The sequence below is a fragment of the Exserohilum turcica genome, assembly GCF_000359705.1.
Source record: "Exserohilum turcica Et28A unplaced genomic scaffold SETTUscaffold_8, whole genome shotgun sequence".
Taxonomy (NCBI): Eukaryota; Fungi; Ascomycota; class Dothideomycetes; order Pleosporales; family Pleosporaceae; genus Exserohilum; species Exserohilum turcicum.
The window spans coordinates 55,602-80,824 of record NW_007360299.1 but is presented as its reverse complement, the minus strand read 5'-3'; the positions used below and the strand labels follow the sequence as shown (position 1 = coordinate 80,824).

The 25,223-nt window shown below is 54.8% G+C and overlaps 6 protein-coding genes across 6 annotated transcripts; 3 read left to right on the top strand and 3 right to left on the bottom strand.

Moving 5' to 3' along the window:
* Positions 1-613: 613 nt before the first annotated feature.
* Positions 614-2,656, bottom strand: SETTUDRAFT_165767 (uncharacterized protein). The gene is made up of 4 exons (XM_008032566.1): positions 2,524-2,656; positions 1,764-2,476; positions 1,275-1,715; positions 614-1,196 (listed from the first exon to the last, which is right to left on the bottom strand). The coding sequence occupies exons 1-4, from the start codon at positions 2,599-2,601 to the stop codon at positions 785-787; spliced, it is 1,644 nt and encodes a 547-aa protein (XP_008030757.1). The 5' UTR covers positions 2,602-2,656; the 3' UTR covers positions 614-784.
* A 168-nt stretch (positions 2,657-2,824) lies between these two features.
* Positions 2,825-7,314, bottom strand: SETTUDRAFT_142562 (uncharacterized protein; the record flags this gene model as incomplete). Its single annotated transcript, XM_008032565.1, has 4 exons — positions 2,825-3,237; positions 3,287-3,624; positions 3,674-5,403; positions 5,451-7,314. 4 exons carry the CDS (start codon positions 7,312-7,314, stop codon positions 2,964-2,966), a joined length of 4,206 nt encoding a protein of 1,401 aa, XP_008030756.1. The 3' UTR covers positions 2,825-2,963.
* Positions 7,315-8,811: 1,497 nt separating this feature from the next.
* Positions 8,812-13,399, top strand: SETTUDRAFT_157190 (uncharacterized protein; the record flags this gene model as incomplete). The annotated part of the gene is made up of 4 exons (XM_008032564.1): positions 8,812-9,120; positions 9,187-9,559; positions 9,616-9,898; positions 9,952-13,399. The coding sequence occupies 4 exons, from the start codon at positions 8,812-8,814 to the stop codon at positions 13,397-13,399; spliced, it is 4,413 nt and encodes a 1,470-aa protein (XP_008030755.1).
* A 4,377-nt stretch (positions 13,400-17,776) lies between these two features.
* On the bottom strand, positions 17,777-18,518 carry SETTUDRAFT_35091 (uncharacterized protein; the record flags this gene model as incomplete). Its single annotated transcript, XM_008032459.1, has 2 exons — positions 17,777-17,964; positions 18,056-18,518. 2 exons carry the CDS (start codon positions 18,516-18,518, stop codon positions 17,777-17,779), a joined length of 651 nt encoding a protein of 216 aa, XP_008030650.1.
* Positions 18,519-18,874: 356 nt separating this feature from the next.
* On the top strand, positions 18,875-19,446 carry SETTUDRAFT_23616 (uncharacterized protein; the record flags this gene model as incomplete). The annotated part of the gene is made up of 3 exons (XM_008032400.1): positions 18,875-18,955; positions 19,134-19,375; positions 19,428-19,446. 3 exons carry the CDS (start codon positions 18,875-18,877, stop codon positions 19,444-19,446), a joined length of 342 nt encoding a protein of 113 aa, XP_008030591.1.
* Positions 19,447-19,937: 491 nt separating this feature from the next.
* SETTUDRAFT_174015 (glycoside hydrolase family 43 protein) lies at positions 19,938-25,110 on the top strand (the record flags this gene model as incomplete). The annotated part of the gene is made up of 7 exons (XM_008032563.1): positions 19,938-19,974; positions 20,027-20,988; positions 21,035-21,637; positions 21,685-21,825; positions 23,319-23,399; positions 23,823-24,847; positions 24,981-25,110. 7 exons carry the CDS (start codon positions 19,938-19,940, stop codon positions 25,108-25,110), a joined length of 2,979 nt encoding a protein of 992 aa, XP_008030754.1.
* Positions 25,111-25,223: the final 113 nt, after the last annotated feature.

Genomic DNA, 25,223 nt, shown 5'->3' with positions numbered 1-25,223 from the left:
GGGGGGGGGGGGGGGGGGGGGGGGGGGGGGGGAAGCAAAAGAAAAAAAAGCAAAAGTTGCGAAAGGCAAAAAAGGGCAAATTTGTTTCAAACGAACCTCTGTTCAAGGAACGAAAGATATATAGTTATGCGATTGTTAGTACACAATACATGCATTGAAATAAAAGAGATGGGAGGGGGGAGGGAGGGAGGGAAATGGAATATCAAATCTTCCTTTCCTTTTTTCCCTTTTCTTTTACTTTTTCTCTAGAAAAAAAAACTTTTGTAGCGGTGCATTTGTTTGCTACTAGTCGAGGCCTAATGCATGAATTTCCTGGCTCTCCCTCTCTCTCTTTGTCTCTCCCTCTCTCTCTCTCTCCCTCTCTCTCTCTCCTTTCCCCATTTTTTATTATTTAAGAAAAAGAAAGAGAGAGAGAAAAGAAAGAAAAGAAAAGAAAAGAAAAGAAAAGAAAAGAAAAGAAAAGAAAAGAAAAGAAAAGAAAATCAAATAACTTGCAAGAATTCTGCACACACTCAATACCATTAATAAGATTAATATTGGTTTCCTCAGGCGCAGTTGTGTGTGTGTGTGTGTGTGTCTTTATGCGATGGATATGAGTATTTTTTTTAATGAATTCTTGTCTTCGCTTGTCTAGTTCTACAAAACTCTCGCTCTCTCTTTCCCCCCCCCATACATGCACATGCACATACACATACACAATACACACATCTTGTAGTGCAGTGCAGTGCAGTGAGAGCATACCCCCCAATCCCGCACAAGTATACCCCCCCCCCTACATCCATATCTACGGCACGACTCTCTGCGGATCCCTGGGAAACAAGCTACACATGCGAATATTGGGGAGGCCGAGCCAAAACTGGACGATACGTTCGAGGCCAAAGCCGCCACCAGCATGGGGGGGACATCCATACTTGAAGCAATCGACGTAGTCCTTTGTGCCGGGGCCCGCGGGGTCGATTGGGGGATCGTGCTTGCGCATCTGGTCGGCGAGCAGAGCAGACGAGTGGATGCGCTGGGCGCCAGAGCAGATTTCCTGGCCGCGCATAAACATGTCGTATGAGTTTGATAGGGCGGGGTCTGCGGGCGATGGCATCGTGTAGGCCGGGCGGATGGCGAGTGGGAATTGGTCGAGCGTGTAGAAGTCTGTGCCGTATTTTTCCAGGACGAGGCGGCCCAGGTGTTTTTCTTGGGGTGTTCTGCGGCAGAAGTGTTAGAGAAGGGATGTGTGTGTGTGTGTGTGTGTGTGTGTGTGTGTAGGATAGATGAAAACTCACGTCAGGTCGTCATAGTCACCAAGCTCCTCACCCGCTTCACGCAGCATCTTGATTCCCTCCTGGAACGGGATTCTGGGTACTTTTCCCGATTCCGGCAGCTTGAATGGCTCGACGTGGTAGACGCCGCGGACCAGCTCCGTCTCCTTGGCGTAGCGCGAGTTGAGCTCGGTGAAGATGAAGAGCATGAGATCCTCGAGGACGCTCATGACCTCGTGGTAGTTTTCCTGAAACTCCATTTCCAGATCCAGGCCGGTGAACTCGGTCAGGTGGCGGGCCGTGTTGGAGTTCTCGGCGCGGAATACGGGCCCGATTTCCATGACTTTTTGGAAGCGCGAGGCTATCAGCATCTGCTTGTAGAACTGCGGAGACTGGGCTAGGTAGGCGGGTCGGCCAAAGTACTTGAGCTCAAAGACGTTGGCGCCTCCTTCGGAAGCAGCTCCACTGGATTCATGTCAGTGCGAGTAGAAATAGAGTATTAGTACCACGTACAGAATCTTTGGTGTGTGGACCAGCATGAAGCCCTTCTTGGACAGAAACTCCTGGAACAAGGCACACACGCCGCTCTTGATGACGAAAATAGACTGGTTGATCTTGGCTCTGAGATCAAGCGTCCGGTTGTTCAACCTGGTGTTCAAGCTGACAAGCGGGCGCTCGTCGCCCTCGCCCTCCTTCTCGCCCTCCTCTGTCGCCGCGTCGCTGGGCATGGGCCGCTCAGCATCGGACACTTGGAGCGGCAGCGGAATCTCGGCGCTGGCCTCGACGAACAGCTTCTGAATGTGAATCTCAAAGTCGGTAATGGTTGCGCTCTTGATGGGCTCCTTGACGCGCTTGACCAGTCCTGTGACCACCAGCGTGCTCTCGGTGCTGACGTTACCACAGAACTTGACCATTTGCTTGCTGAGCTTGTCGCTGGCCGCAACCACAGCCTGCACCGTGTTGAGGCTTTGGCGCAGGTTCAAGAATGCAAGCTTAGCAGACTGAACTCTTGCATTTTCCACCCAGCACCGGAATGTGACCTCCTTGTCCTCATTGTTGGCAATCTCGGTGAAGTCAGTGCGTGGGGTTCCCGTGGGCTTGAAGTCCTTGGATCCGATCAGAGGGAGCTCGCCATACGAGTCGGCAGATACGTCGGCCGCGTCATCGGCTTCCTTCTTGGAGCGCTCAGCGAGCTCACGGGCTTTGGCCGCAGCCTTCTTCTCTGCCTGCGCAATGTTAGTGAGTCGTTTCAACCAACGGCCGCAGCACAAACCTTCTCCTTCTCCTTCTGCGCCTTCTTCAGCGCATTCTTGGAGGGCGCCTCGCCGCCGGCTGGTGCTGCGTCACTCATTGCGATTGGGTTGGGTACTCTCAACTACGGATCGCGTTCCAAAGCTGGGTGGTGTGGAATTGCGAGGCGGAATTCGATAGTGGGGCAGACTGGATGAATCACAGCCCCCGCCATCCCCGCGGCGTCATAGCCAAGTTGCCTTGTTTGCTCACGCCATGCTGCAAAGAAATGCATCCATTCACACCGAACTACTGATTACTTTGGCTGGGTATAATAAAAATATGCGTCTTCAAGGAGCCCTGCAGCACGCCGTAAAACAATGCAACCCGCTTGCTCCAATGCTCAAAGCTGTGCCCTGCCATGTTGTACATGTCGTAATCGCTTCCCGTATGTCAGGCACAAAAGTACAATGAAAACATTAATTACCCGTGAATTGACGACCGACTTGACGCTGTAGCACCTCCCTCCCAGAGTTTGACGGTTTTGACCGTCGAGTTCTTGGGCTCGTGGCATGAGAAAATATTGACGTGCGTGTCGTGTGCTGCTGCAGCGGCAATCATTAAGCGATGGGGATGGAAAGCAGTGACTGATATAGGCGAAGAACGGTCCCGAAGGAAACCAGAATAAGGCTCAAGGTGGGATACAGCTTGGCCGTTGTTGAGGTTGAAGATTTTGACCCGGTGTCGCTGCGTGCCACTGAGAGAGTCAGTATGCAAGTTGTTTTGGGATGTAAATAGACACTTACGTAGCAAATACCGGAGCATGTTCATGGACGCTCAGTGTCCTCAGAGTGTCGGAAGTTGCCTGGATCGTCTTCACACTCCGATCCCAACGGATATCCCATAGCTTCACCTCACCACCGCGACAGCCACTGACAAGCTCGCGCTGTCCGCCACGCTGTAGGTGGACATTGGTGATCCACTGCTTGTGCTCTTTCCAAACCTTGACCATGGCAGTAGCTGGCTTTTGGCGCTGATCGTACACACGTATGGCGCCGTCCCCGAAGCCAGCGACAAACACATCGCCCTCTACCTGATCCGACGTCAAGGATGTAATGCAAGAACCGGACCGCGCCGGGAGATCCTGCCTGGGTTAGTCACAGTAAGATTAGTCGATCAAGGATACAACTCACATTCGTGCATACTTCAGTTCCGGCATTCCATACCCGAATGACCTTGACATCACCAGCGACTAGGATTAAGCCCCTGCCTTGCTGCCAGTCAAAGACGAGTCCGGCATTCTTGTTGCTTGAAACCAGATCTGTCAGGGCACGGAACCCGGTAACCAATTCCGTCTCTCCTTTGCGGTCGTAGTTACGGAAAATTTTGATGACACCATCCGAAGACCCAGTCATCAACAGTGCCTGGTCGTCTTCATTGATGAAGCGCACGTCTGTGATTCTTGACTCAGGCGGGTTTCCGTTTGAGAAGCTATTGATGCGATTGACAGACTTGGAATAGTCAAAGATGTTGACTGTGTCACGCGTATCCGTCACGACGAGATGATCCTCGAACTGGTGGAAACACATCTTTGCCGGTTGGCTGAGGTTATCCACATAACCGCGAGGCACATCCCAACGATTGGTAACAGCAATGTCTTTTAGCGGCTGGGTCTCAGCAATGATCTTGTCGTTACGGTTCCTGCGCCACAGCCTGCCATTGTAGTCTGTACTTCCGGGCTCATCGGCTTCTGTAGGTTTCATCTGCGGCTCTCTAAAGTATTCCACAGACCATTCGAAAAAGACGCTCTTCAGTGGTATTTCCGGCTTTTCAGACAAGTCACGGTTCTTGAACCCCCGAGACGTGGGTTGCTCCTCGACATGATACTTTTCTGGTGTCTGAGGTCGGGATAGAGCAGGCATCTGAGAACCCTCCCCACCTGCTCTTCCCACCATGCTCTGTCTGCGGCTTGCTGAATCTTGGCCAGTCCAGAGGTTCTTGAGCGAAGCACCCACGCTTGTAGACTTTCTGATGCCACCAAACAGAGACAGATATGTAGAGTCTTTTGTGGGGGTTGGGGGATTGGAGGCTTTTTGAGGGGCAGGGCCTTCCTCTGCTGCGCGACGCATTGGACGAGGTGCCGGCACGTGCTGAAGGGTTTCATCCAGCTGCGTTTGTACAAACTTGGAAAGGGACGACTCCATCAACGCCATCAGAATGTAGTCGACGACAATTCCAGCATCTCGGGCGATTTCGGGGTACGGATCAACCGACATGACCAGCAGCTCCTTCCATATCGCAGCGTATATGGTATTTTGCGAGCAGGACGACGACTCGGAGACACTGCCTGCGCCTCCGTTCCGGTTCTTTCCGTGTCCTTCACCAGCCTTGTCATCTGATTGCTTCGAGTCTGTGTTCTCTTCCGAAAGCTGTTCGAACGCGGCGACGACAAAGCGGCTCTTGTAGCGAGCAACAAATGTCGAGAAGAAGATGAGCAATTCCTTGCGCACCATGCTGTTGCCGTCCATTGTCATGACGAGAATCATGGAAGCAATCGACTCTTCAATGTTAGCCACCTGGGGCGTAACGTCACGGATACCCAGGAACGAGGCCAACGCATGCAGCATGGCAGCACGGACTTCGGCGACGGGGTCTACGACAAGCTCGCACAGGCGTTCGTGCGCCATGCAGCGTATGCCGACCCATTTGGCTTCTTCGTAGTTGACCCAGAGCTTACTCAGGCACAGACACGACCACTGTCTCAGCAGCGGGTTCTGCATATCTTTGAGGTGGTCCAGGCAGCTCTCCACCAGCTCTGTGTTGAGCGAGGCGCGCTGTCCTTGGTTGTAGTCCTTGCAGAACATGGAAATGATAAAGGCGCACATGGCGCGGTGCTCGCTGGCGTTTTGGATTGGAATACCTGCTTGACTTAGCCAATGAAGAGCGCGAAGAAATTGCTTGTCAATGTACCCGAATTTGGATTGAATATGCTGATAAAATACTGATAGCCATTGTCTTTGAGGAGGTCGGCTTGGCACGATTGATCGACAGCAAGAATGCGAGCCCAGATGAAGACCATGACGGGCTTGAGCTCGTTTGCCTGTGATTGCAGTAGTTTGAGCACATAGGGGAAAATGCCAATGCTGAGGGCAAGATTGACAGCCCAAGGGCCATGGTCTAAGAAGCTCGAGAGCAGAATCAGTGCACGCAGTCGGTGAACCTGGCTAAGCAACACTTGCAGCACTATAGGAAGCTGTTCGGGAACCTTTTGCTCGACGGCGCCTTGGGTCAGGTACACCTCAAAGGCAGTCAGCTGCTCTGAGAAAAAGTCAGAGTGCTTGTAGTTGTACTCGCGCTCGCCGCTCGCCTCTGCCTGGAGATCAGGCAGCTGGGCCAAGATGAGCTCAACCGCAAGATCCCAGCTGCGCCAGAGCGGGTGGTTGTGTGTCTGGGGAATCTCAGGATGCGACACGGGATGGCAGTGGTAGGCACGCATGATGCGCTGTGCGAGCAGATAGTTGCGGAAGAGGGCTGCGACCATCAAGTCTTGGCGGAACAGCTTCTTGAACAAGGGCTTGGAAAGCGAGTTCCATGCAATTGTGTCAGTAATGGCTGTGAAGATCCAGTTCAACTCGCCAATGGGCGTTCTACGCTCAGAGACCTTGCCTGGAATGTTGTGAGCATCGCGGAGGCTGACTTTGCTGGGAAGAGGGTTTTGCAAGATGAAGAAGCGCACGGCCATGGTGATGGGATCGGTTAGACACGAAGTAAAAACATCAGCAGGCAGCTCTGGGTTGGTAGGAAGCGACTCCTTTTCCCTGCATGCGGCCAGATGGATGCAGTCGCCAAAGTCGACGTGCTCGACGCTGGGGTCTCGTCGGCGGGCCTCTTCAAACTCGGCCTGGTGTTTTTCAGCGAAGCGATTGAAGTTGGTGATGATGAGGCCGGCGTCGGAGCAGTCATAGACAAAGAGGCTGGGGGCGCCGATCCAGGACTGCAGGTCGTAAAGCGACAGGGGAATGTACTGTGTGTAGTTTCTATTAAAGACCCAGATCTCGCCCGACGACGTGGGCTTGGGCACGCCGTGGCCGTTGTAGTGGAACAGGACGCGCTCGTTGCGGGCATTGCGGCGCAGCGTCGAAGTGTACTTGCGCGTCTCCTCGGTCGTGGGGTCGAGCAGCAGCTTGTAGCGGGTGCGCATGCTCAGCTGCTCGTACTGCGTCTGCAGGGCCTTGCCAATCTGGTTCATGGGGGTGTGGCCGGGCGTCTGCGACGTGACGGTGGGGTCGATCCAGCACTCTTCCTTTGCGCAGGGATTCGTCTTGATGACGTCGGGCGGGTCGACGCCGATGTTGAGGCAGAGGGCGAGGACGGCCGAGACGGTCTTGAGGCGGTCTCGCATGCGCCACTCTTGGACGGGAAAGGCGCCATGCTCGTTCTTGGGGTGGCCGCCCGTCTCGTGCTTCTTGTCCGTGTAGTACATGAAGAAGTTGGAGGTGAGCAGGTTGCTGTACTCCTCCGAGTTCAATTGGTCGTCCCAGCCGTGGCGGATCTTGAAGTGGCCGTCGACGCTGTCGTCGTCGGCGGCGTCGGGGGGGATGGGGCCATGGCGAGGGCCAAAGTCGCTCTTTGCGCGCGCGTAGCCAGGGCGGGCAGTCTGGGGGCCCGAGGAGGCCGGGCGCTGGGGTTGTGCAGGCTCGTCTGGGTCGGGGGCAGTCGAGGCATTGGCGGCGACGGCCGTGTTGGGGCGCAGGGCGAGCGAGGGCGGGTCCGAGGGCGGCAGCTGCAGATGCGAGGCGGAGGCGGAGGCAGAGGCGGAGGCAGAGCCGTTCATGGCGGGGGCTTCGAGGGCAGCAGCAGCAGTAGCAGTGGCAGTGGCAGCAGTGGCAGCAGTGGCGGGGGCGTGCAGGGCAAGCGGGTTGGGATGGGTGGCAGTTCGCATCATGAGCTACGGCGAGCAGTGACGGAGTTGGCGGCGCCCATAGCGGGAGGCGTGGTGGGCGCACAGAGCGCGGGGGGCACGCTGGTGGCGGAGGGAGGGAAGGAGAAGAGAGAGAGAGAGAGAGAGAGCGTATGTGTATGGTGTTTGTGTATATATGTACGAGGCGAGTGAGGTAGGAGCCGGGGTCAGGTGCTCGCATGCGCCATGTCGCGATAACTGCACGTCGACGTTGGACCAGCCCAGGTCGAGGTTGCTGTCACGCTAGGCCCAAACAGGCATGGCGGTGAGCGGCCCAGCGAGACAGCCTCTGGCACACAGGCACATGTATACCGCATCAATCCATATCGGGCACACCGGGAGCGAGGCAAAGAGACACATGAGCGCGGTGGGCGAGACGGGCAAAAGAGACACGCACACGCATACAGGCACACACACACACACGCATGCAGAAGCAACGGCAGACTCGGCCCGCGCATTGCAATCCTCGTGAGCCACGGCATGGCATTTCGGTTCGTCTCATCCGCCGTGTGTGTGTGTATGTATGCCGTGGGCGGGCAGCAGTATTACCAGCAGACGCCCCAAAAGAAGGGCCTGTCATGTGCACTGTACCTGTACTGCATGGAGGGGCGCGAGTGCGCATACATACAGATTGCACGCTGCAGGCACAGGTACGCACCAGGAACGCGGCGACACAGCCAATGCGCGGCCTCGTCGGCGGGCGCTGATCGTCGCGGCCACTTCTCAGGGGCGCCGGGGGCACAATGCGCCCCCGCCAACCACGCCCAAGCCGCCGACCGTTGCTGGCACGCCGCCGCCAGACATGGGAGGCCGTCAAGTCGCGTTTCCCTTGTCCGTTGAGAGAGCTGTGCTTTGCCCTGCTGTGCTGCGCTGCGCTGCCCTGCCCTGGCCCGAGTCAAGCCAAATCAAATCAAACCAAATCAAACCATCCCAAAGCACCCAAAGCACCCAAAGCCCCCAGAGCACCCAAGGCCCTGGCCCGGCACCGTCCACCCCAACCTGTCCCATCCCACCACTCTCCTCCCCAACGCCCTCTGGTCTTCTCTCCCTCTGTACATTGTTCCCGCTACCCCCCACGCCACTGTGACAGGCGCGCGCCCCCCCGTCCGTCACTCCGCTTGGTACTAGTAGCAGCAGCAGGCAGGGAGAGAGAGACACGTTTAGCACCCACGACCGGCACTCCATCCACGACACGACGACGGCCATCCACGACTCTCGCACGACCACGACCACGACCACCGCCGCGCCGCTTCCATTCCCCCGACCCCAGCCCATCCACCACCACCACGCCCGCCCCCATCGCAACCCGAATGCCTGCGCGATAGGCCCCAGCTGCCATTGCAACTCCGCTCGAGCAGCACTCCCGACGCCATGTCCTTTCTCTTCGGCAAGAAGAACAAGCAGCAGCAGCAACAACAACAAGCGCCACAACAGCCCGCCAACGCGCTCCCCCCAGCCACAAGAGACATCTCGTCGTCACATGGCCCCGGCCACCAGCCCTCGACGTCGAATGGAGCAAACAACATCCGCGACGCTGAAAAGTCGCGCGGCGGCCCCCCAGCCCAGACGTCGACCCCTGGCGGCAGCGCCAATAATTCCCTGAGCTCTCTCCAGAATGCTCTAAGTGCGCAAGCGCCCGAGCCTAAGGCTCTGCGCGAAAAGACAGACGCAAACCCCCAGGTGCGCCCTGCCCTGCCCTGCCCTGCCCTCTCCCCCTCTGCCTCCATGTGTGCTGACCCCTTGCAGAATACGAATGCCAGGTCCGTCTCCAACGCCGTCGACTCGCCCTACCCCTGGTCGTCGCGGCGCCTCAACTTCACATCGGGCAATCCGTTTCCGCGGTACGGCGCAGCCATCAATTCCACGGCCTCGAAAGATGGCACCATCTATCTCATGGGAGGACTCGTCGGCGGCGCGACGGTCAAGGGCGACCTGTGGCTGACCGAAATGGGCAACGGCAGCATGACGTGCTATCCCATTGCCACGACGGGCGATGGCCCCGGCCCGCGTGTCGGGCATGCTAGTCTGCTGGTTGGCAACGCGTTTATTGTATTCGGCGGAGACACAAAATTGGCTGACAACGACGACCTCGACGATACCCTCTATCTCCTCAACACCTGCATGTCCACCCCCCCCCCCCCTTGACAGCTCTTGGCTCCCACTGACAGGCTCTAGCAACGAAACACTGGTCGCGCGCACTGCCCCAAGGTCCACGTCCCACTGGCCGCTATGGACACACGCTCAACATCTTGGGCTCCAAGATTTACATCTTCGGAGGCCAGGTCGAGGGCTTCTTCTTCAACGACCTGGTCGCCTTTGACCTCAACTCGCTGCAGTCGTCGGCAAGCCGCTGGGAAGTGCTGCTGCCAAACACAAAAGAGCAGGTGTCTCCCCAAAACAAATCGCCACAGGCCCGCACCAACCACTCCGTCGTTACTTGGAACGACAAACTCTATCTGTACGTGTCGCGCTGGCTGCACGCCCGCATTTCTGTCTGCTGACTGGTATCAGGTTTGGTGGCACAGACGGTATTACGTGGTTCAACGATGTCTGGACATATGACCCGCGCACCAATCTTTGGACTGAGCTTGACTGTATTGGTTACATTCCCGTTGCCCGTGAGGGTCATTCAGCCGCCCTCGTCAACGACACAATGTACATCTTTGGCGGACGCACGCAAGAAGGACTCGATCTCGGTGACCTGGCCGCCTTTCGCATTTCTTCTCGCCGCTGGTACATGTTTCAAAACATGGGCCATTCCCCTTCGGCTCGATCTGGACACAGTATGACTGCGTTTGGGAAGCACATTGTCGTTCTTGCTGGCGAGCCTAGTTCGTCTGCCAGCGACAGGAACGAGCTCAGTCTCAGCTATATCCTCGACACATCCAAGATCCGGTACCCGCCCAACGAGAGTGCGCCTCCGCCCACCACGCAGCGTAAAATGAGTGGTGGTGAAAAAAGCAACATGGCCCCTAAAGTCGGATCGCCTCCAGTACGCGAAAGCCCAATGACCTCGCAACTTTCAAGATCTTCAGACAACATGACCAACGGAGCCTTGTCCGGAGCATCGCGGCTGCCACGCGCAGCTGTTCAGTCGCCACCAGGCCCGCCACCGCAGCAGCAACCGCCACAGCCACGGGAGAACAGTGCCAAATCCAGGAGTAGAACTCCCACCAAGAACGAGCGTAGCTATGGCCCCCCTGTCGATACCGGTGCTGCATCCGCTGTGAACAGGGAAAACGTGTCGCAACCAACACGCGACAGTCCACTCGCGACCGAAATGGGACGGAAAACACCCGAGGCTGGGGGCCGTCGGACGCCCAAGGAGTCGATTGACACGACGCGATCCGCCAGCTCGGTTTCGCGAAACACGGCAAGATCCCATAACCAGCAGCCTTCTCAAGAGAGCATAGACAGCTCCATACGACAGTCGGTCGAGTCACAGCAGCAGTACCGCGGCCCAAGCAGGGAGGCTGAGCATGTGCGCACCGACAGTGCCAAACAGGCTTCCCCCGTGACTGACCAGCGCAACGCCGAGCTGGTTCGAGAACTCGAGCATCTCAAGAGCAGCAATGCATGGTACGCTTCGGAACTGGCCCTGGCGCGCAGGGCGGGCTACAACGCTGGTGCTTCGACGAGCCCCGTCTTTGACGAGCGATCGACCGATTCCTTTCGCGATGAGGACAAACCACTGCTGGAAGCGCTTTTCAAAATGAAGACGGAGATGGAGCGGGTGCAGGCGTCCATCAGGTCTCAGGCCGAGGACGCAGCAAAGAGGATTGCCGAAGTGGAAAGACAGCGAGACGCAGCCGTCAGCGAAGCCATATACGCCAAGACCAAATTGGCCGCTCACGGAGGCGGTAGCCAGCGCGGGACGCCGCAGCCTGACGGGCCTCGAAACGTGGACACGCCTGACGCTGACCGCCTCCATGACACCAATCGCCGACTGGCCGCCGCCATAGCTGCCCAGGCCGAACTCACGACCAAGGTCGAGCAATTGTCACGCCAAGTCGAGGCCGAAATAAGGGCGAAACAGCTGGCAGAGGAGACTGCGGAAGCTGCGCAGAAACGCGTGAATGAGCTGGATTCGACACGACAAAAGGCTACTGCCGAATCGGAGCGCCTGCGTGCAGAGCTTCATGAAGCGGAGCGAGTAGCGAGAGACGTTTCTACGAGCGCCGCAGAGGCCGAGTCGTCGGCGAAGCTCTTGGCCATTGACAAGCAGGAACTGAGCGCCAAATTCGCCAAGACCTCTGAGGAATTCAAGGCTCAGACCGCCATTATCCAATCGCTACGCGATGCCGTTGTTGCGTCTACAGAAAAGACGACATTGCTCGAGAAGAAGCTCAGCGAGGAGCGAGAGCAGAGTGACTCGCTCCGCCAGAAGCTTAGCCAGTTGCGCAGTGAGCACGAAGCCCGCATGACAGAGCTGGAGACGATTACGCAAAAGCTTCGCGACGCCGAGGAGCTGGCCGAGAGTCACGCAGAGGAGGCACGCATTCATCGGGAAGCGGTCTTTTCAGGTCTGCAAAGCATGACGGAGCGATCCGAACAAGACGGAGCAAACACGGACGAGCGCGTCGCTGTGCTACAACAGCAACTCGAAGTTGCGAGCTCCATGGCACGCAAGAACCAGATGGCCGCCGATCAGGCCTCAGAAAAGCTTCGCCGAGCAGAGGAACGCATTGCCGGTTTGGAGGCGTATCAAGAGCAGTCTAGCCGTGAGGGACTTACCATCCGCAAACAGCTACAGCAGGCTATGCGAGATGCGCAGCTTTCCGAAGTTGAAAAGAGCGAGCTGCACCAACAGCACGAGCGTCTGCGCCTCGAGAGCAATGCATTCGAAGTACAGCTCAAAACACTGCGTAACCTTCTCGATGAAAGGGGTGTCAATCCTGTAGACGCGCGCCGCTCAAAGGTCATGGATAGCCCCAGCTCCAGGTTTGGTACTCCGGAGCTGAACCGCGTCCGGGAGCTCGAGCAGCAAGTCGATGCCATGAACAAGGCACACGAAGAGCTACGTGTTGTATTCGAAGAGCGTGAGCACGAGGTCAGCAAGGAGTGGGAGGAGAAGCTGCAGGCGCTGCACAACGACCACCAAGCCGCTGTCAAATACCTCCGGGGTACTGAGAAGATGCTCACCAAAATGAAGCAGGAGCTTGATCGCTATAAGAGCGTGAACCACAAGCTTGAAGAAGAGCTGTCCCTGAAGAGGCAAGAAGCACGCAATGCCGAAAACCCAGAGTGGGAGACGGAACGCACTCAGCTTCGCTCGGAACTATCAAAGACGCAGGAGGCTATGAAGGCTACTGTTGCTCGCTTCGAGGGCCAGCTTTCTCAACTACAGAAGGAACTAGCCTCTGCCCGTGCTGACGCTGAGACGGCGGCTGCTGCCACCAAGCAAGCGGAGAACCAGGTCACTCAGCTCCAGACTGACCTTGAGGCGCTCCGCCGCCAACATGCCCAAGTCGAGGAGCGTGCACGCGAAGCCGAAAGCCGAGTGCAACTGTTCCTAGATCAGTTTGAAACATCAGTCGACAACTACCGTCGTCAGTCACATGTTCCGGGTGACAGCGCTCGTTCTGAGCATGCACACCACCGTGGACACGACAGTGTAGCCTCAGGCGAGTCACTGTATAGCCACAACGACGGCTCCAGCACCCCCGAAGCTATTCCCCGCCCAGACTCTGCTGCTACCCGTAACTCGATGGCTCTCGACAATCTCGCGTCTGAACTGGACGCCCTCCGAAGCCACTGGGAAACAACCAACAAGGCGTACCGATTGAGTGAACGCTTCGACTTTGAACGCACATCCAACGGCGAAAAGTCTGGTTTGAATGACACCCTCTCAAAATGGAGGAGCAATATGGACTTGGACGATGATGCTCACAGCGTCACGGAGATGCAAGACTCCAAGCCTAAGAAGGCTCCCTCCCCCGCCACCGCGTCTGCCCCTTAACTGGATTAATTTGGCATGGCAGACTTTTTTTCTTTTTCGTCTACTTGTAGACTTGGGCTCCTGGACATTGCGTTTAGCGTCCAACTAAGCTGCAATATTTCTTTTTTTTCTTTCCCTCGTTGTCCATCATATATCATGCCTTGGATGGGTGGGGAAAAACCCTCTTCCCCTGTTTTATACCACTTTGTTTTTTTTTTTGCCTCTTTTCGCTAAGCGCGGGCCCTACCACGTCATGTTTTTATCTCTGATGATTGTGTCAAATTTCCTCATCGGGCTTTTGGATTGTTGGTATATAAACGCTTGTGAAGGGTTTTGAGCTGCCGAATTGTTTGGAGCAGTTCGTTTTTTTCTCTCTCTCTACTTGTACTTTTGGGACGGGCGCACACACACACACACATGCTCTCTATATATACCAACTGCGCTGGCCCTCCTCCTCCCCTTCCTCCCCCTCCTCGAACAGCAACAACCGCCTTTTCCATGCCGCAGATGACTTGTAGATTCGGTCGTCCAAAGACGCGTAATGTGTATTACGAGCCTACCATGCATGTAGTGTTTTATTTTTTTTTGTTTTTTTTGCCTTGTTAGGGGTTCTCTTGTTTATCTAAGCTGTATCTGTTTTTTTGTATTTGTTTTTTTTACATATACTCACAAATGGCTCTCTGTAGACAAGCAAACCTCGTCTGGCGTAATGTTTGCAGTTTTCTGCTTCTTCTTCTTTATTTTCATCTTCTTCATCTCTCTGCATTGTCGGGTTCTTGATGTGGCTGTCCTTGATGCTTCGTGTGTGTGTGTGTGTGTGTGTGTGTAAAACCTACTGCTGTATGTATGTATGTGTATGTATGTATATGTGCATGTGTATTCGTGAGCGCAGCAATGCAGTGTCTCTTCTATCTGTCTCTTCCTATCCGGGCTGTCTCTCTCCTATCCATATATCCATCTGTCTATCCGTCTGTCTATCTCATCTCATCTCATCTCATCCCATCTTCGTCAAACAAAAACTAAACACAAGTAAATTTCCCCATCCCTTCTCGCCGCCACTTGAGCCACAATAAAACGTTTTTTTTCTTCTCGTCCTTGCTTTGCTTTGCTTTGCTTGACGCGCCGCCGATTATCGCGCGCTTAAGTCAGTCTTGTTTACTGATTCATGGATGTACTTGGCTACTCTTGCTCGCTCACTCTTAGCCACTATTGCGCAGTGATTACATGGTGATTCACTGGTTTACTTGACAATGTATGTATAATGTATCATGTACAATACTATGTATGTATGCAATATGAAAATGCATATAGGGCTATCGATATATTAGCTAGCTATTCTGTTCTATTCTATTCTAATCCTCGACTCCACTTCTCGCGCTTGGCCTTGCTCTTCACTTGCTCTTCACTTGCTCTTCACTTGCTCTTCACTTGCTCTTCACTTGCTCTTCACTGCTTCTCGCGCTTCACTTCGACCCGACTCGACTCGACTTCTCACTCTTCACTTGCTCCACTTACGTCTGTTCACTTACGTCTGTTCACTTCACTTCACTTCAACGCTCAAAACAATATCATTGCCTCCACTTTATTCTCCACTTCACTTCACCTCACTCTTGATTAACGCATGAATCTTGTATTCTTGCTTAATTCAGACAATAGCAAAGTAACCTCGTGATGAAAGATGAATAAGATGAAGATGAATTAGAAAAGCGCGCTACGTTGGAGTAAGTGAGTGAGTGGATCTGTGGATCTGTGGATCCGTAACTATCTTGGCATGAAAAGGTATTGTCACTATGAATTGCTACTATTCTAGTATTGTCTGCTTGATTAGTTCCTTGTTCTTGCCTAGTCGCTGGGACCTTGTATAAAAACTCGGCCTCTCTCTCTCTCTGTCTTGGGTTCCTTTGGTTCGTCCGTGTCGTCGGTTTTTGTATCTACTTCTTTCTTCTTCTTCTTCTTTTGCTGGACAGATGCTGGGCACTTCTTCTTCTCTGGACGCTGGACAGACGCTGGACGCTGGATCGTCTTTTTACACATCTCATACACAATTGATTCGAGATCAACATCAGCATCTTGATTTCTTATACTTCTTTGCTTTTCCAATTGACGCTGGATTCGTCGCTTTCTTACTCCTCGTTTTCGACTTTCTCTTGAGTAGGTTTGGTCTGGTACCGCTGTCCTGTGCTTCTATCTCGGTTCCAACGTAACGACAACAACAACAACAACGACGACGACAACAATGGCATCGTTTTCGTCTCCTACCGCTGGTGCCGGTCATGCTGGTCGTGCTGGTACTGGGAACTCGCCTCCACAGCCTCCTAGTCCGCCGGTCGGTCTGGGAAGTCCGTTTGAGAGAATGCTGAGTCCGGGGCTGGGATTGGGGTTGGGGCTGGGAGAAGGAGACGGAGAAGAAGAGCTGGGTGGATGGAATAATCCTTTTGGTGCGGACTTTGGGGTGCTGGGGAGTGGCAGTGGGCATGCTGGACATGCTGGACATGTCAACGACAACCACCACAACAACGACAGCGACGATAACCCGAACACCCATCCTGCCAACGCCAACAGCAACAACAACAACAACAACAACGCCACATCTCCCCCAACAGAATTCGACCCGTTCTTCGACTTCACGGGGTACGCTGGCCTCGACGAGTCGCTATTTGATCCTTTTTTCGGCATGGGACTTGGTGGCATGGATTCGTTCTTCCGCGATCTGGATGCGGATGCGGGGGGTGGGGGTTTGGCACAGTGGGCTGAGGATGAGGAGGAGAAGGAGGACGAGGACGAGGAAGAAGAAGAAGAAGAAGAAGAGGACGAGGACGAGGAGGAAGGAGAGCATGAGGAAGAGGAAGAGCATGGAAGCGAGCATGGGACGCAGGCGTCTCATCATAGTGCTGAAGAGGGTGAGGAAGACGAAGAAGACGAAGACGAAGACGAAGATGAGGATGGCGACGAACACTACGAATACGAAGATGGCGAAGACGACGACAACAACGAAGACAACACTGCAAACACCGCAGAAGAACAACGTCTCATCAACATCCTCGCGCCCAACAAGCCCTTCCCCAACCTCCAAACCATGGCGCCACAGGACAAAGATTCCCATTACGAAAAAGTCATGTACAAGTTCGGCTTCGAACGCAAGGACAAGCATCGAATTGCTTCTTCTGCACCAGCGTCAGTTCCTCGTCCCGTGTCAGCGCCAGGACCGATTGCAGCGTTGAATCCAGCATTGGCACCAGGATCTGCTCCGTCTTTCTTTCCGCATATGCAGGCTCCCATGCCTCCTATGCCTCCCATGGGTCCTCCGCTTCTTGCTGCGCCGGCGCCGTACACGAATGGCAATGGAAACGGAAACGGAAACGGCAATATCAACGCCAACATGGACGATTCCATGCTGACGGAACTCACATACCATCCCCTCACGCAAGAAGGCATTTTCCCACCTGACCCCAACGCCCCAACGCCGCTGTACCCAGCATACACGCACCACTTTGCCACGGGCCCGCAAGCACGACAGCACCGGCGACGCAGACGCTTCCCACCCAAGTCTCAAGCCGCGGATATCGCGCGCGTCAGGGCCCACGGACGTAAGTACTCGCTCTCCCTCTCCCGTTCCCTCTCTCTTTCCACGTTAAAAGAAGCTGATTTGTTACAGGCCGATACTGGGTGCGTCGCATCTACACGTCCATGATCGACATTTCGCAGATAACCGACGGTCCCTCATCGATCCACCGCGCGCGCTTCGAGCAAGAAGCCGTTTTCGATCCACTCGATCTCGAAGCCGCGGCGCACCATGTGTTCGATGCCGCGCTCGCGGTGCACGAGCGCGGCTGGACCAAGCCCGTCATATACCACAAGAAGGTTGTGCGTGGCCGGCTTGTGGATGTGAGTGAGAATAGCGTGGAGCGCCGCCTCGCGCGCATCTGTATGGTGTTGCAGCAGAAGAAGGCCGCGGTTGATGATGCGGTTAGGGGCGGTATTACGCTCGCGCTGCTGTGTGATAATCCTGAGGCGAGGGGATTCACCAAGTTCTCGAATAACGCGGGCAATCAGAAGCGAGGGCGGAAACTGAGGGCTGCTAGGAACTTGGTGCTTGAGGAGGAGGATGAGGACGAGGATGAGTGAGGTGCCATGTGTCTGTTTCGGGGTCGATTTGATTTCTCTGGTCTTTTGTGTCTTTGTTCTTCTTCTGCTTCTTTCTTGTTTGGTGTTCATCCGGGTCAAGTCGTATATGGGTTTTGCTGGGCATCTCTTTTGCTGGAGTAAGTGGGCTGGATCCCCACATGCATATCGCCAGAGCCACATGCATATTGCCGGAGTTGCGGTCGGTATACCCATTGATTCATGTTTTCCTTCTCTTTTCCTCAGCCAACTCTTGGTTCATTTTCCTGAACTGGCTCAGTAGAATTTGACTCCACCCAAACTCTCCACCTCCATCTTCGCCTTTGCCTTTGCTCTATCCGCACTTTCTCCTGCATCACTCGCTGCTGCCGCTTCTTCTTGTTCCCTGAGCGCCTTTTCCCTCATCGCCCTTCTCTTCTTTTTGCTCTGAAACAGCGCTTCTTCATCTTGGATGTCTTTCAGCACTACATTCGTGTTAGTCATGCATTAACTATCTCCTTCACATCTGGCCATATAAAGCAACACATTGAACAGTAAACAGAAGAAAAAACTCACCCTTCTTCCATTCCCCCTCTTGAACCGCATCCCCCGTCCCCAAGACGCCCTCAACATCAACCTTCTCACCCCTCTGCACCCGCTCAATGACTTCCCTCAAGATACCAATCTTTGCCTCGGCCCTCCGCATCTCATGTCCGCGCTCCTGCTTCAGCCACAGAATCTGGATGGCCTGGCTGCCGACCAGCAGGCCGAGGATGATGTAGGGCGTAGCAGGGTTCCAGTCCTTTGGGGCGCGGGGCGGACTCGCTGGGTCGGTGGTGCTGGGGCGCAGGGGCTTGGGGATCATGGACGCCCAGAAGCTGGGCTGAATGATGCGCGGGATGGAGAGGTGGCGCGAGAACGAGGCTTGCTGGAGTGAGCACAAAGACCGTGGCTGAGGGCGCATCATGGGCTGGAGGAGGGCGGTGCGATGCGCGGGGGGCATGCGCAGGATTTGGCGGAGGAGAAGTGAGGCGTCCATGGCGTGGTTTGTCGGAGAGAGCAATCTCAGAGCAGGAATCGCTGCGGGAAATAAAGGCGTCGTGCGGTTTATCGTTGTTTTGCGCGCATGCAATTAGGACATGGGCAAGTGTGGAATTAGAAATTGGGAATTTCGAATGTTTCGACTCGACGGGGTTTAGCGCCAAAATGAAAGCGTGGGATGGATATGCCGAGGTCCCTTTTTTGGCCCATTCCCATCTACACTATCTATATACGTATAAATGCTTATCCTATGCTAGGGGCTATTCTCCCGTCATATACACGTTGTCCAGACTATTACTTGTCCCTATCTTTCGCAGTTACAATAAATCTCTCCAACTTTCTCGATATTCCAACATGGCAGACGCAATCAAAAAGCGAGTGCTGAGCATGGTAGGCGACCTGTCTGCGCCGGCATACGACAAGGTTGCTCATTGGGTTGGTTATAATACGTCCTGTCCAACCCTTCATCACGGCTTTGCTGACGCTCAACCCCCCCTTTGTGTGTTTATAGTTTAAAGTAGCGGCTACACACGAATACAACGCACGTCATACTTGCTTTTAAAAAAGCCCCATGTGTTTGTATTAATTATGTCTCTAATACCCAGTGCCATAGTGCCATGACGCCATCCTCTACAAGATCCTCAAGCTGGAATCCGTCACGTATGAACCGTCAAAGGAACACCCGCATAATGCGCGCACCGTCTTCAGCTTCGTGGTCCCGCAGGAAATGTGCAACGTCCTGAGCAACATGCACGGGGGTGCCGTGGCCATGGTGTTTGACCGCGTGACGTCGCTGACGGTTTCGCCGTGTATGAAAGAAGGCTTCTGGGATGCTGGGCATGTTTCACGGAATCGGTAGGTTCTGCAGTGAGCGAAGAGAGAGGATGTGTTGCTAACAGTCGAGTAGTAAGTTTTGCTACTTCTGATATGCGGCATGCACGTGGTATATCAGGGTCCTCGGCTTGGCCCTTTGCCGTGCGCACATGTGCGAGAAGACTGCTGACGGGCGTAAAAGTCAACTGCACGTATTTGAGGCCGGCACCGCTGGGATCGACCGTGTTTGTGGAGAGCTGGGTGGTGAACCTAGGGAAGCGCATGGGGCTGATAATGGGGACGATGCGGCTGGGGTCCATGGACGGCAAGATTTGCTATACGTGTGAGCACGGCAAGGTGAGCCTGGACCGGGCTAGTTTGTGAGGGTTACTATAGACATTGGATAGACGTGGCATGTATTTGGAGGGTAGAATCGAGAGTGGTCGCATGTGCATGCCGCAGAGGAGCCCGTTTGCGACTAGCGAAGTAATATGTCATAGCCGGCGACGGATGCGACATCACATTGTCCCACCACGGCCACTCGCTCCCACGCTCCCTCGCTCCAACACCATCGCCGCCACCGCATCGCCACGCACACCTCCCAATGGATCTGGGCGACGCCGAAAGCTCGCCGTGGGGCGGTATCTCCTCCCCCGCCTCCCCCGACACGGCGCCAGACTGACCCGCTGCCAGATGTGCCCTCGCAGTCGAGCCCTGGGCTCGGTGCTTCCAAGCAACTTGGGCACGACGAAGGCCGCGAAACAGACTCGCCTGCACCCGCCGCGACGCTCGCCGCCGATGCTGCCGCCCCTTCGGCTTCGTCTGCACCGCGCTCGCCTGCTGGCCGCGGCCCGAGGCGGCGTCCTCACGGCGTGCAGTCGACCAAGCTCGAGGCCGTCGAGGATCCTCTGGGCCCGCTGGGAGCCTCAACACCAGACTCAGGCCCCGAGCCCGCCGTCGCTGCTCCCCCCGCCCCGCCCCAGAAGGAGGCCGCTGCGCGCACCAGCCGCGCGCCAGGGGCCGCCTCGACGCCCTCGCTGCGTGGCATGATGGACTCGGTCGACCTCGACGACAACGACGACGACCAGCTGCGCTCCTCGCAAGGCGCCCGCATACCGCCCCCCGTCCAGGCGCCCTCGCACCCCGCCCCCCAGCGCCAGACACAGCCCAGCGTCAGCGTCGAGCAGGCCGCGAAGCCCTCGTTCTCCATCTCGGTCGGCGACCCCCACAAGGTGGGCGACCTGACGAGCTCCCACACCGAGTACTCGGTCACGACCAAGACGACGTCCAAGGGCTACCGCAACCCCGAGTTTACCGTCTCGCGCCGCTACCGCGACTTTCTCTGGCTGTACAACCAGCTGCACAACAACAATCCCGGTGTCATTATCCCCCCGCCCCCGGAGAAGCAGGCCGTGGGCCGCTTCGATGCCGACTTTGTCGAGTCTCGCCGCGCCGCCCTCGAGCGCATGCTCAACAAGTCAGCCGCCCACCCGGTGCTGCAGCATGACGGCGACCTGAAGCTGTTCCTCGAGAGCGAGGCTTTCAACATGGACATCAAGAACAAGGAGCGCAAAGATCCGGGCCTGGGCGAGAACAAGGGCATGTTTGGCTCCATGCTTGGCAGCAGCAGCGGCAAGTTTGTCGAGCACGACGATGTACGTCTTCAATTCGTACATGTGCATGATATACTGACAATGCTAGTGGTTCCACGACCGCAGAATCTACCTCGATGCGCTCGAAGCACAGCTCAAGGCACTTCTCAAGGCAACCGACACGGTAGTCTCGCAGCGAAAAGGCCTGGCTGAAGCCTGTGGCGATTTTTCGGCTTCCCTGCACTCGCTGTCTGCAGTTGAGTTGTCGCCTGCCCTGTCTGGCCCCCTCGACAGCCTGTCCGACATACAAATCCGCATCCGTGAACTCTATGAACGCCAAGCGCAGCAGGATGTTCTCACCATGGGCATTGTCATTGATGAGTACATTCGCCTCATAGGATCTGTGAAGACTGCATTCCAACAGCGACAAAAGGCCTACCACTCATGGCATTCTGCCGAACAAGAACTGCAGAAGCGAAAGGCGACTCAGGATAAGCTTCTGAGACAAGGCCGCTCCCAGCAAGATCGCCTCAACCAACTCAGTGCAGACGTTGCCGATGCCGAACGCAAGGTGCATCAGGCGAGGTTACTCTTTGACGACATGGGCCGACTGATGCGCAGTGAGCTGGAGCGTTTTGAGAGAGAAAAGGTCGAGGACTTTAAATCAGGCGTCGAGACATTCCTGGAGAGTGCTGTTGAGGCACAAAAGGAGGTGAGTAGTCATTGCCTACAGCTTGATTCCTGCTGACGTTATGCTAGCTTATTGAGATCTGGGAGACATTCCTGATGCAACTGGATACTGATGAAGGAGAAATGTTTGCTCCGCCAGCGGGTATCGTTGTATCCTCCAACGACCAGACATCCAACAACACATCTGCCGCCCACCAGGAATCCGAGGGCGTGGGAGAAGGCAATGAAGGAATATCAGGCGTTCAGGCCTAAATAGCTACCTGTATATTTTTTTTCGTCTTTTGTAGCGGCTGGAAGCCCTGCTCTACCGAAAGGATGTGATCCGAGCCCCCGACCCTACGTACAACATGAAACGAAGCAAACATGTTGAGTTGAGCTTGGAAAATGCCCCCCCCCATCTCACTCGCATGCAGCAGCTTCTTCAATTCACCAAGATACCCAGTCTCTGTCTGTCTGTCTGTCTGTCTTTGCATGGGTTCCATGATGCGATTTTTTAGGTGAATAATCATAAAAAGCATGTCGTTGGTCGGATTCCGTTGTATCAGCCAGATTTCGTAAAATGTTCAGTCAGATTCCGTCGTGGTCTTTGCTGTTCGGATGATGAAAAGAATACACACACACACACACACTTTAGCACTAGCTCTAGCTTCGCCCCTCGTTCTCCCAAACCGTTATCCGGTACTCCGGTGCATGTGCATTGCAGGACGAGCTTGTGTGTATACAACACTTCTTTTACTCTCGTTTTACGATTGCCCGTGGTAATGGCATTAGGAATGGTAAATGAGTAGTCGTGTTGCAGTAGTATCATCATGCAGCTTATCAGGTGTAGATGCGCATTGGCGAATTGGAGTTTTTCTTTTCATAGTAATTGTCTTGCGCGTGTTGTTGTACTTACTGTACTTAGCGCCAAGATAATTGAGATCAGTATCTAGGTAAGTAAGGTAAGGTATTGTAAGGTAATGCCAAGTCGGGGGTAAAAAAAAAAAAGAACAGTGTGAGTCTGTGAGTCTGTGTAATCAATTGCCGTTAGTAATTACCCATACTTACTTGGCATTAGTGTCAACTATCATTAGTCCTGTTCTCTTTTTTTTTCTCTTCTTTTCTGGTGACTTGGGGTTGGGCTAAAAAAGTGTTCCGCACATCAGGCCGCCGGCAAAAGACGACTACCGCTACTGACGACTTACTTCATGGTGCTGGCGCGGGGGCGGGGGCGAGCCGGTTAAATTCAAAAACTGGGTCCCTCTTATATATAATAGTACTTACTGGCCACATGCATGCGTGTGTGTTTGCTTGCTTGCTTGGAACGAAATACAAGATTACGTGCGCGGAACGGGATTTTGAATTTGAGTTGCTGTTGAATTGAAAGAGAAGAATTGGAGAAATTGGAAAAGAAGAGAAGAGAAGAAAGCGGAGAACGCACAGAATCATGCCGTTGGTTCGGAATCCGATTTTACCGGGTTTCAATGCGGATCCTTCGGTCCTGAGGGTGGGAGATGATGGTATGTTTGAGAGTTTTCCTTCGTTCTTGTTCTTGTTCTTGTTGTTGTTCGTGCTCGAGAGGTAGTGGATTAACTGAGCTGAGCTAATCTGAGGCAGTAAGTTGCGATACCAATTCCTCCGCCTCTCTACAGCAGCAGCATGAGTGAAATGGAACCATCGAATCAATATCTCCAGGACCAAATATACTAAACAGACTTTTCTAGTACTACATTGCCACATCGACATTCGAATGGTTTCCAGGCGTGCAGATCCATCACTCCAAGGACTTGGCCAACTGGGACCTCGTCACACGCCCATTAACACGAAAGAGCCAGTTGGATATGCGTGGCGATCCAGATAGCTGCGGTATGTCTTTTAACCACACACTCCCCCTGTCTAACCGGCCATTGTCATAACGCATGCAAAAAGGTGTCTGGGCCCCCTGTCTGACCCACGACGGCAACAAGTTCTGGCTCGTTTATACCGATGTCAAGCGCAAGGATGGCTCATTCAAGGACAACCCAAATTATATTGTTCATGCCGATAAGATTGAAGGGCCCTGGTCGGATCCCATTTACGTCAACTCGTCGGGATTCGACCCATCGCTGTTTCATGATGACGATGGGAAGAAGTGGTTTGTGAATATGCTGCAGGACCATCGGCGGCGGCCGCGGTACTTTACTGTTAGTAGCTCATAGTTATGGCTGCCTGACGCTAACTATGCAAAGGGCATCAGGATGCAGCAATGGGACGAAAAGACGGAGAAGCTCGTCGGCCCCTGGAAAACAATCTTCCCCGGCTCAGATCTCGGGCTCGTCGAGGGCCCCCACTTGTGCAAGCGGAATGGCTGGTACTATCTTTTGACGGCCGAGGGAGGCACCGCATACGGACATGCGTGTACGTTTGCTCGCTCGCGCGATATCTGGGGCCCGTATGAGCTGCATCCGCAGAAATTCATCATTACGTCCAAAGATGCGCCGCTGGCGGCTCTGCAACGAGCAGGCCATGGCGATATCGTCGACACGCCAGACGGCAGGACGTACGTGGTTCACTTGACCGGCCGCCCGACTACACAGGCACGGCGCTGTGTTCTTGGGCGCGAGACAGCCATCCAAGAAGCATACTGGGACAAGGACGACTGGCTATACGTCAAGAACGGACCTATCCCATCTCTGTACGTCGATCTCCCAGCAGAGCGCGACGACACGGCATACTGGGCCCCCCAGCACTACGACTTCACCAGCACCGACACGCTGCACAAGGACTTCCAATGGCTGCGGACACCCGAGCCCGAACGCATTTTTCGCTTCAGCAAAAGCGGGCTGGAGCTCACAGGACGCGAGTCCATCGGCTCGTGGTTTGAGCAAGCGCTCGTCGCACGCCGCCAGACGCATTTCTCCTACGACGCCGAGACAGTCGTAAACTTCCGTCCGGACGACGAACGCACCTTTGCCGGCCTCACCGCGTACTACTGCCGCTTCAACTTCTTCTACCTGGCCGTCACAGCGCATTCCGACGGCCAGCGCGAACTACTACTCATGAGCTCCGAGGCCTCGTGGCCCGACGGCAATCTCAAAATGCCGTTTCCGGACCCAGTGCAGATACCGCAGGAGGGCAAAGTCCGGCTTGCACTCAGCATACGCGGCGCGGCGCTGCAATTCAAGTACGCGCTTGAGAGCGACACGGAGCTCAAGGATATCGGGCCCGTGTACGACGCATCGATTCTGAGTGATGAGTGTGGAGGACATCAAGCGTGAGTTTCCCCTTTCCTCGTCTTGTCTGCTTCTTATCACGCCATAGCAAGCGAACTGCTGCTCATGTGTATGCGGATGAGAGAAACGCGCTAGAAACGTATTGCTGACATTTCCGCGCTTTTCTCGACACAGCCACGGCAGTTTTACAGGCGCTTTTGTAGGCGTCGCGGCGTCGGATATGAATGGCACGGAGAAGATGGCCACGTTTGATTATTTTACCTACACGCCTGTGCATCATAGCTCGGATCGGTATGATGTGTAAAGAGAATGGGAAAGGGAAAGGGAAAGGGAAGATGGGTCGAGAGAAAGAGGGAAGAAGAGAGAGAGAGAGAGAGAGAGAGAGAGAGAGAGAGAGAGAGAGAGAGAGAGGAGAGA

Bases quoted from the DNA above. Each gene is read 5' to 3' on its own strand.
- SETTUDRAFT_165767 (XM_008032566.1), bottom strand. From the start codon at position 2,601: ATGAGTGACGCAGCACCAGCCGGCGGCGAGGCGCCCTCCAAGAATGCG. The intron at 2,477-2,523 runs GTTTGTGCTGCG...AACATTGCGCAG, and splicing joins CGCAGAAGGAGAAGGAGAAG to GCAGAGAAGAAGGCTGCGGC. The intron at 1,716-1,763 runs GTACGTGGTACT...ACATGAATCCAG, and splicing joins GTCCACACACCAAAGATTCT to TGGAGCTGCTTCCGAAGGAG.